Source organism: Molothrus ater, chromosome 17 (assembly GCF_012460135.2).
Source record: "Molothrus ater isolate BHLD 08-10-18 breed brown headed cowbird chromosome 17, BPBGC_Mater_1.1, whole genome shotgun sequence".
NCBI classification, from domain to species: domain Eukaryota; kingdom Metazoa; phylum Chordata; class Aves; order Passeriformes; family Icteridae; genus Molothrus; species Molothrus ater.
The window spans coordinates 8,246,809-8,257,883 of NC_050494.2; the positions used below are offsets into that span (position 1 = coordinate 8,246,809).

The 11,075-nt window shown below is 52.3% G+C and overlaps 1 protein-coding gene across 1 annotated transcript; it reads left to right on the top strand.

Annotated features, from left to right (window-relative positions):
* The first annotated feature begins 9,884 nt into the window (after positions 1–9,884).
* On the top strand, positions 9,885–10,853 carry FNDC11 (fibronectin type III domain containing 11). The gene has a single exon (XM_036395886.1). It carries the CDS (start codon positions 9,885–9,887, stop codon positions 10,851–10,853), a length of 969 nt encoding a protein of 322 aa, XP_036251779.1.
* Positions 10,854–11,075: the final 222 nt, after the last annotated feature.

Below are 11,075 nucleotides of genomic sequence, written 5' to 3' on the forward strand. Positions count from 1 at the left end.
GTGGGTGATGCCCACAGGAGTCCAGCAGCCTGGGGCCAGCCCGAGCCGGCGTGGGACACAGGATGTCCCGGCACCCTGCAGCCCTTGCGTAACGGCCCCGCAGCCTCGCACGACCCGCGGCAGCCACGCTGGGACGTGCAGGGCAGCCAGCCCTCGCTCCGCTCCCCCTGCGGCAGCCCCAGCGCCGCCGGCCGCGTGGCCGTGGGCTCCCCCCGCTCGGCCGTCAGCATTGTGCGCCTTAATCGCTGCCGACAGGCACCTAGAATGGATGTTTTCAGCCCAGTGGGGCCGCAGGGAGGCTGCTCGACCGCAGCCGGAGCGATGCCGAGGGGCTGGCGAGGGGCCCCAAGCTGTGCTTCCTCCGCTTCCTGCTGGGTTATCTCGGGCACTGACTGCGCTGCGCGGCACCCACTGTGAGGGGCAGCCTGGGGGGCTCAAACATCCCCCCAGTCCCTGCAGGCAGGGAAGGGGCTGCATTGACTCCAGTCACACTGGCTCCCAGTGTGGGACAAGCCCTAAGACTGTCCCTGTCCTGGTGACAAACGCAGCTGCAGAGACCCATTGTGCTACACTGCTGCTCCCCACCAAATGCAGACACCCCCAAAACCTCCATTACAAATGCTGTGGCACCTCCAAGAACACTTCTGCTCTTGTGACTTCCCCTTGGTTTAAGCTACACCAGTGACAAGGATCATGTTGACTCCAGGCTCGTGGCATCTCACTTGTCTCTTGTGACCAGACACAAAATGTGCTCCGTGAGCCCCATGGCCCCTGACTCCCAGCTCAGCCGTTGCAAATGGGATGAAACTGAACCCCAGCAGGAGCCTGGGCTTGGAGCCTGGCTCACCTCTCACGTGTGCTGCAGGTGAGGAGTTGGTAAGGGAGGGTGACCACACAGCTCAGCAGAAAAGCACCATAAATGAGGAAGTTGATGTCAGTCACCAGGAGAGATGTTTCACTCTGGATTTGCTCTCTGGAGACCTGCTATTTCGTATGCAAAGAGGTTTGCTGAGCTCCACAAAGGTGCTTCAAGCATTTGACAGCTGACAGAATCCCCCAGGAGCCACCAGCCCTGTGCTCCACAGGTACCAGGAGGGGGGCACGTGCTGGGGCAGAACTGCACGTGGCAAAGGCCACAGCCAGGCAGCAGGGCCAGGGTGGGAAAAGCAAGGACAGCCCTGGCAGCCACTATGGCCATGAGGCCAGTCACAGTCCTGAGTGCCAGCACCAACCTCACCTGGCAGGATTAAATCTCAGAGTAGAGGAGAGGTGCTGCTGCAGCCATGGCTTTGCTCTCTCTCTGCTTGCACACAGGAACATTTTCAAGAGCCTCCTCTCCACAGAGGCTGTATTTTACAGCTGAAGCACTAAGTCATTCATCATAAAATGTAAGTCCATATTTCTTTTAAGATCTCCTGAGCTCCTCAAGCAGCAGCCACTTCAGCAGCGCTCGCTGGGCCAGAGTGACACCAGCTCAGATGGAAGCTGCTGCTTGAGCTGGTGGGAGGAGAGGTCCATTGTATGAAGGTCCATTGTATCGGCAAAGGACATTCGTTTGCCTCATCCCCACACTGATGAATTGCTCCACTTGCCCGTGTCAGGCTCCAGCACAGCAGAGGATGAACAGCTAAAGCTGCACTAAGCCCACACACTCCACTGAGCGGGAGATGACTCAGAGGAGGCTCTCGGTGTGATGCGGGTGGAGGTGACAATGAACACAAGGGACAAAAGCTGAGTGAGCAGGGACTCTGCTCTCCCCACTGACCCATTGTGAGGCAGAAGTCTGGACCCTCCTCACCCTCTGTCCCCCTGTTCAATGGCAGGACAGTCACGAGGGTCCTTGGACAGCTCAGCCCCACGGCCCATGGCAGACAAGGCTGTGGATGGCACCAAGCTTAAATACATTTCATCCCATTGCACACAATATCCCAGCAGCTCACCAGCTCAGACAGAGCAGTGCAGCCCCCCCCATGTGTGTGGAATGACTATGACCCCTGTCCCTCCTTCTGCAGAATCCAGGCAGCCCTGCCCAGGGGATGCTGGGGATGGAGCAGGGAGAGCAGCATCGCCCAAACCACCTCCTGATTCCACCCAAGGCTTCAAAAAATTTAATTTTTGCCTGCAATCTGTCTCAAATGCATTGTGCAGTCTGCCCACCCCACGCACACCCCACCTGCCTCTCCCCACAGTAGGGACTGCACGTGGCAGCAGCAGCAGCTTCACCCAGAGCCACTTCGGGTCAGTCTCAGTTCCGTGAACAAAAGCTGCTTCCCCAGCTCGTTTCCTGACAGAGCTGATGGCCTGTGCCCCTCTGGGGACCCAGAAATTGCTGGGAGGCATCAAGTGAGGGAATTAAGAACTATTTCCTCTGCCAGAGATAAGATCTCTAAACAAGCTTCTCAGCCAAGAACTTTAATTTTTTTATTTTACAGGTTTTGCAACGGAATCTTATTCTCCAGAATTGCATCCGCCTCCAACCCCACTTAGAGCTGCCAAAGCCTGCACTTCCCCCGGGACCAGCCTGCAAGAGGCAGAGATGGATGGGATGACATGGGCATGACTTCACCCTTCTGTCCTGCTGCTGGAGCCAGGGGCTGTCAGGATTCCCAGAGGACCCTCCTGCTCTGGCTCTGTGCTGCAGCCCCTCCAGCCCCCCTGGATCAACCCCCAGACCAGAGCTATGGGGTGCCACAGCCCCTGCCCCAGCCTCAGGGCCGGGGGAGAGCATCCTCAGGGCCCCTGCCCCAGCCTGAGACCCCAGGGAGAGCATCCTGTGAGCAGCAAGACAATATCAAAGCCCAACATCGCTCCAAGCTCTGACTCTGCTCCCTCTGCACAGATCCAGCCCCACAGTCACTCCTGCTAACTCAGGAAGGGCCTGTGTCTGTGCTCGTGTGAAAGGTGCTCGTGCTCCTCTGAAAAGCTTTTTGGGAATCAGTGAGGGCACTAAACTGGCTGTTTAGAGTTCACCTCCCCTTCTCCACAAACCCAAGCAGGTCATTACTCTCTGTGAGCCTCAATCCCTCCTTGAGGCATAGACATGCCCCAGTCCTGGCCCTTTACACAGACAAACGTTCCTCAAACCACTGTAGCATTCAAGAAATAAAAGCCCCTGCCCTGCTCCTGCCCTGGCAGTTTGCAGTCCCCTTTCCTGTAGGCTGTTGTGGGATCAAACGCTCCAGGCTGATTTATCCACGGGACATGGCAGCCCAGACAGATGGGAGGGAGCGCAAGCCCAGCCGGGCGATAAATCACAGCAGGGCAGCTCTGCCTGCTGTGCCGGCAGCGCGATCCCAGCGGGATCAATGCTCGAGCCCTGGAGCTGTGTCGAGGTCCCATTCCCTGGGAAGGGCAGGCATCCAGCTCCCCAGGTGTGCTGCACCCGAGCAGTGACATGGGGACAGAGCTGCAGGCTCAGCAAGCTTCCCACTTCCACATCCAAGGAAACGTGAGCCCCCTGGGAAGTTTCCAGGAAAAAGGGGAAGCACAGTCGCTGCTGGGATGAGGCTGCCAGCAAGGGATCTCTCGTGGGATCCGGGACAGGACAACCTGCCTTGAACTCACGCTCAAGGGCGTTTGTCTTGCAAAGCTCAGCACAGCACAAAGAGATCCGAACGGGCTTTTGATGAGCTTCCAGCAAGATAAAGGAGCTCCCCTGACCCCGCTCCATCTCCCTGAGCGAGATCATCAATAACCCAGCCCCGCTGCAGCCTGCGGCTCAGACGGGCTCTGCACTCTCATGTCCACACGTGCTTAAATTAATGTCACCGCCGGAGAAAGGAGGGGGTGCCCACCCCAGGGGTCCCCTTTGGTGCCAAGACTTGTCTGGGCTGTCCATCCATCAGCAGGGGAGGAAAGCAGAGCCTAGAAGGCAACTGCTCCTGAGGAAATCCGGGGGTCTCAGCCCTGCGTAATCGCGGGGCTCAGACCAGGGAAGATTCTCGTCCCACACCTGCCTCCAACCCCCCAAATTTATTGACCTGCTCTCTGCAAACAGCCACAACAAACTCTGGCACGTCCAGGCTTTGGGGCTCCCTCCACGGGTGCCATTAGGGGGTGTAATGAGCTGGAGATAATTGCTGCCTCTGGGACACAATTAACTCTTTCCTGCCCTGGTCCAGCTGGGGCTTTTGCATCCCACAAGAGCAATTCCCTCCTTCCTTCCCCCGGGTGCCTTAGAAAACTTCAATTCCTCTTCCTTCTCAAAGTGAGCCTCTGAATCAGAGTCTGACGAACGCCACGAGTTCACTGATGTGTGGCTGTGATTTAGAGTTGGAATATATTTGGAACGTATAATTTATTTCAGGTATCTGAGGCACCAGTGAAACTGGGAGCGAGCAGTGAGTAAATCAGTCATACCCTTGTGATGATGGGGGCTGGAGCCTTTATGTTGCTCTGAAAATCCTGCTTCCACGCAGCCAGGTGAACATCCTGAAGGATGGGTGAAATTTGTGGCTGCAGGGATAACTCAGGCACCCTGGAGGAGGTGGTGTTGGGAAATTTAATGACAGTGCTGCCATTGGGACCCAACCTCTGGCAGAAAGGTCAGTGTTGCACAGCCCTCTGTCCTGGAACAGGGATCACATTGAACCAGACCAAAAGAGCTGCTCCAAACCTGGCACCCACCACCGGCCAGGTACCACCTGGGAACAGCAGAAGAGGAACCAGCACAAAGTCCACCCTCCTCCCTGCCTCAGTGGTTGTTACCTTTACAGCAAATCTCTTTCTCAGAAATGCAGATGTGAAATATGAAGACAGAAATTGCCAGTGACTTTTAATTTGGGTTCTGCCAATTTTTCTGTTCCAGCTATTGATTTTCCATAAAGATTAATCCTTGCTCCCAGCCTTCTCTGACAGACACTATCTGGATGTTTTGCTTACCCTGAGTGTGGAAATATATGTTTTATTAAGTGTCAGAACTCACTAATGAGAGGAAGGAGGAAAATCAATTGTCTGCTTATATCTTGATCTCAGACAGGACTAACAAGTTCTTTATTTTGATGCTGTGGACAGAATCACAGGCAGAGTGACAAACAGGGCGACAGTGGCTGTCAGCTCTGTCACAGAGACAGCTCAGCTGATGAGGGGGGCAAAGGGTTACCTGGTGTTGGAGCCTTCAGACACATTTGTATGTGTATTAATTCAAAGAGATTCATAGAATGCTATAAAATCCTGTGGCTGAATTGATCCCTGTTGCAAAGGGATGGAAAACACTAAAATTTCAGCTTCAGACTCTAAGCAGGTTTATTCTCCCATCCCTAAAACCAAGAAAACAGCTTGGCCAGCAGCTCAGGGTAGGGGCAGCCAAAGGGATTCCCTTTTTCCATGCTAAAGTTGGGATTCAGCTTAGTATTTATGGCAATAGAAGTACAAGCAAGCTCAGTGCAAGTCTCTGCACAACTCCAGCCATAAAGCCCATTTCAAACATGCACCATGATGTGCTCAGGTGGAATGAGATGAGCATTAAGGCCCCTTCCAGACCAAGCCACCCTGTGATTCTATGATTCCATGATTCCTCCGTGGGCATCTGGCACAGGGCCCAGCTGGAACAGGAGTCAGGGTAAGCTGAATCTCCATAGGACTCTTTCTCACACCCTCAGACCACCAAGGCTGATTGGAAGGGACAGCTCCATTTCCCAGCACACACCATCCAAACAACAGGATCAAGACCCATGACACGAGCACAAATATTCGTTTCCCACAGAAAATTTGTGTAATTATCAAATATTAATCTCTGCTGGCCCTCCTCTCCAAACAAAGCTACCAACCTGCTTCCACTCATATTTGTTATCTACCTTGTCTGTTAGAGGATGACACCTGACAGTTGGATAGTTAATCTCTTGGCAGCTGTGAAATGAAATGGTAAGCTCTGGCTGCCTTGAGAAGATGCATTGATTTCTTAAAATGACACATCGCCTCCTCCCTTGATGTTCAAGCAGGAGCCCAGGGCTGGCGTTATGAATCCTGCCTGTCATTCAATTAAAAAAGCTTAGCAGAGATGCTCCAGCTGAGCACACCAGACAGCATTAAGGCTGAGCCCTGACCCAAAGATTTAATAACAGGGAGTACGAAGGCACCTGCAGCCCCAGAGGCTTGACCAGTTTGCTGATGAGTTCACCAGTTGTGGTAAGGAGCTTGCCACCTTGAACCAGACCAGCCACTCGCTTCTCCACAGCAACACAGCTGACTGGGCAGCCAGGTCCCATAGGAAAGCAGAGCAGGAAAATCCCTTCCTTCCCAGAAGGAAGTTTGCTGCACTTAATGGAGCATTTTATATCCTATTTCAACACAGCTCCTTCATAAGGATTATGTGTTTAACAAAACTCTTGACACTGTGAAACAGCCTCAGTCTCACTGTGGACAGTGAAGCGCTGGTGTCTGGCCTCAGAAGGACTTTTCAAGACTCTCCCTCCAAAAGCCCCCATTTGCCAGCAATGCCATAAAGCCCAGAGGGCTTTATCTGAGATTTAGATGGGATATTAGGAAGAAAATCTTCCTTGTGAGGGTGGGGAGGCCCTGGCACAGGTTGCCCAGAGAAGCTGTGGCTGCTCCATCCCTGGAAGTGTCCAAGGCCAGGTTGGACAAGGCTCGGAGCAATGTCACTATAGGACACGAAATAGCACAAGCCACACACTGCTGCTCTCAAGGTGAAGAAAAGGGAAGTTTATTTTCTGACTCCAACATTTATAGTTTTCCAGAAGTGACAGTGGATTGGAGGGTGAAGGTGCCACCTCTCCAATGACACTGGACAAACCAACAGTCCATCAAATTTCTCCTCCTCCATAAAAGAATGCAAAACAGTAAGTTATTTACAGAAAGTGTGTGAGAAAGTTTGCTACAAGACTGTAAACATCCGAAGGCTTAGAAAATCTTAAAAAATCAGGGCGACAGAGCAACCTGGGTTAGTGGAAGGTATGGAAGGGGGGTGGAAGGGGGTGACCTTCCAGCCCAAGCCCTTCTGCGAACCTGTGATTTCACGATTCCATCCCGCAGCGTTACACCTTCCCTGGTTCCGCCATCGGTGCCATTGTGATGCCGCGGCGGGCACCGAGCGCCGCGGTGCTGGCCCGTGTCACCGCTCCGCAGACGCCGCGGACACATCCGGCCGCACGGGCAGAGCAGAGCCGCTCTCCCCACGACGCCCAGTGTCACCGAGTCTGAGGCCTCCGAAGGTCCGGGGAACGGGCACGGGGGGAAGCGGCTGGGAAGGAGATTAGCGGGATTCACTGCCATCGCTACCCACGGCTGGGGCGTGGGACGGGATGAGCTCTGAGGTTTTTCCAAGCCAAACGGTTCCGTGGGTTACGGAGGGGAGGGTACGGACGATTCCAGGGGGTGCCCTGGCTCGGCCGCGGCTCCCCAGGCCGAGGGGTCGCCGTGGCAACGGCCGCGAGCTGCGGGGCCGGGCCGGGCCGGGCCAGGCCGCGGGGGGATCCGGCCGGGCCGCGCCGGGACCGGAGCGCCTGGACACAGATCCCGGGGGTGAATAGCAGCTGGATACAGCTCCCGGAGTGTGAATAGTACTTGGGCACTGCTCCCGGGGGTGCATAGCACCTGGACACAGCTCCTGGTGTGTGAACGGCACCTGGACACAGCTCCTGGTGTGTGAATACTATCTGGACACTGCTCCCGGTGTGTGAATAGTATCTGGACACTGCTCCCGGGCTCGGAACGGCACCTGGACGCTGCTCCCGGGCGTGAATAGCACCTGGACACTGTTCCCGAGGGTGAACAGCACCTGGACACTGCTCCCGGGGGTGAATAGTACCTGGACACTGCTCCCGGTGTCTGAACAGCACCAGGACACAGCTCCTGGAGTGTGAACGGCACCTGGACACAGCTCCCGGAATGTGACAAGGTGGGCCAGGGCCCGAGGGTGCAGCCCCTGGTGTCCCTGCAACCTCTCCAAAGCCCGGCCTGGGTGAACACAGAGCCCCTTCCCTGGGTGATGCAGCTCCTCCCGGCTGCAAACAGAACAGCAGGGAATACAGCCAGCCCTCCCTGGCAGGAGGAAAAAATAGGGATGTAAAAACATGGGGAAAAGCAAGGGAAAATAAGCACAATGACAGCTCGGTCTGTGGGCAAACACATTGCTCAGCAGAGCCAAATCCCTCAAAGAGTGGGGAATGTCACCTGGCACATGTGCTGGTCCTGCTGCTTCATACACGATGCCGGGAGCTGGCACTGCTTTGGTTTAGGTCGGGTTTTTTTTGTGGAAAGAAAAAAGTGAAAAGGAAATACAGATTGTTTTTCTTCAGTTGACAGCTCTCTTGGAAGATAAAGTTGCAAATGAATGACTTACTATAAACTGTGGTGCAGCTCAGGGCCAGACAGCTGAAAGGTTTACAAATGCTTGGAATTCCTATGAGGAAGTGTTATTAGCTGTGTTATGAATTTAGGGAAAATGAGGCCAAGAAAAATTGCTTTGTTAAGTACATTTCCCCATCTAGCTTCCACAGGTCATGTAAGAATTAAGAAATCCCAATTAGATCTTGGTTTCAGAATGCTATATTTATTTTGTTTTCAAATCAAGTATATTCAGCTTGTGAAAGCCACCTAAATATCCATCTGGGTTTTCATTACAGTATCACTGACAACAGGGACACAGGCATTTATTTAGCTAATTGCTGTTTGTGGTACATAAGCTGTGTGAGCCACAGACACTTCAGCTAAAGCACAACACAGAAACACCTTCCACCTTGGCACAGATGGCACCATCAGCCTGGGCACATCTTTGCCAGTAAATGAAGTATAAAATCATCCCAGAATGGTTTGAGTTGGAAAGGACCTTGAAGCTCATTTCATTCCAATGCCCTGCCATGGGTTGGGACACCTTCCACTATCCCAGGTTGCTCCAAGCCCCATCCAACCTGGCCTTGAACAATTCCAGGGATGGGGCAGCCACAGCTTCTCTGGGCAGTCTCTGCCAGAGCTTCACCACCCTCACAAGGGAGAATTTCTTCCCAGTATCCAATCTAATCCTGCCCTCTGTCAGTCTGAGGCCATTCCCCCTTGTCCTGTCAATCCAGACCCCTGTAAACAGCTAAGATTAAGCCAGCAGAAGTGGTGCTGCAAGAACCACTGCCTAAACAACCACACAGCAAACTGTTACCTGTTTAGAGGTGCTTTACATGTGTGTCATCCTCTTGCTGTACATTGCAGAAAATCCAAGTAGACCTCATGGTCTGAGATGATTCAAGCTAAATGCAAAGATAGGGAAAGCAGCACATCACAGAAAACACTGTCAGGTTACGACTGTCAATTCACTGGTGAAAGTAGAAGCACAAGGAAAATGCTGTCATTCCTCTTGGAAGCTGTCGTGAGGTGGCACTCGGTGTATTGTGTTGTTCTGCCTGCTGCATTCCAGCTCGTGTGGGGGCAGAGGGTTAATTTGAATCACCAATGTGATTATGTAGAACTGGCTGAGAAGATGGGCCTCAAACCTCAACAGCCTGGCAGATTACAAAGAGAGAAAAATAGACATCTCCAGAGAGGCAGAAGAATGGAAAGAAAGTGCTTACAGGAGTACAAAGGCAGCTAATTAGAATGAAACAAGATAATAAGATAGGGAGAAATTTTGGCAGAGTGTATCAGAGAATAGTTCCTGTCAGTGAATCTATTAAGTAGAGGTAGAACCTCTCAAGGGCGGGTAGAGGGAGACCAGTTGGAATACATATAAGTAGAGGATAGAAAACATTAGACACCAGACAAGTATAAAGGAAAATTCCTCTGAAACTACATCTAGTCTGACAGTTCTTTATAAGCTAAGCTTTAATTAAGAGAGAAGAGTCACAGCCATGATTGTACTCCCTCACAGCTGCTTTTCCTTTAGTTCTTAATGTTATTATTGTTGCTTTCCTACACAGCACCCAAGCTTTGGAAACATGGCTAAGGTTTTGCATGAGCGTGAAACCACTCCGGACAGTACCCCACCCAGAGAAGAACAGGATGACAATGCCAGCATGAAGCAGTACCTGAGAAACAAAAACCTTGTTCTGGATTTCCTGCGCTCTGACCTGAACCCCCACCACCTCCAGTACCACTGGAACAAAGTTCATCTTCTGAAGAAGTGTTACTTTTACTTGAAGTTTGAGCCCAGACACGTGTGCGTGAGAGACCAGAACAATATGATGATTTTTGCTGACATCTTGCAAATAGCAAACCCCTGCCAACTCCAGAAGATCAAGAAGGTGGGGAAAAAACAGACTGAAATCCAGCTGGCACTTTTAACAGAGCTGTTGGAACAGCTGGAACGAGGCCGGGAGGAGCTGAGCCGTTACGTACAGATCTGTGACGTAGATGATTTCCTCTCCCAGTGGGACTTGAATATAAAGAGAGTGCTCAAGCTCTCCATGTTTTTCAATAAGCTCATTTCCTTGGAAGAGCCAAGGAAGCTCCACGTCAAGCACAGTTTGGTGTCACAGATACACCTCGGAGGTGCTCTACACCCTTCCATTACTTTTTCTCTCTACACAAAGAAGCCGCCGATTTTTGATCGGATAGAGTCGTTTGCGTGCCAGACCTGGGCCCAGCTCAAGTGGTTCACTGAGAGTCAAGAGTCTCACCTGGAACGATGGCAGCTGGAGATCAAGCTGGTGACAGATGACAGTCAGACAGAACCAGGATACGGTCGGACCCAGGAAGTCATCTCCAACCCGTGTGTAATCAACCACCTGCTGCCTGGCAGGTTGTACGAGTTCACAGTGAGGAGATCCGACACGCACACGCTCGTCTACTCACAGTGGCACGACTGCATTATATTGAAGACAAAAACTCACCCTGCTGAAGACACCAAGGAAGCCCCCAACCGCAGCCTTATGAGGCGGCTCACAAGACCGACTCCCTCAGTTTAATGGTTTAATGAAAAAGATGAATAAGAGTAATTAAAAAGAAATTGTTTAAACAGTTTGCTTTAAATCAAACTTGTTCTGTTTTCAACAGCAATTGTACAGGTGCCTTCCCAAAATCTCTCCAGGTTAGCAGTAGCCCATTTGAAATTTCTTGCCAAAAATAACATCTTTAAGCAGCATTTGGGATCAACAGTTTTGTCCCATTGCCAGAGGCAATGGTGGGAG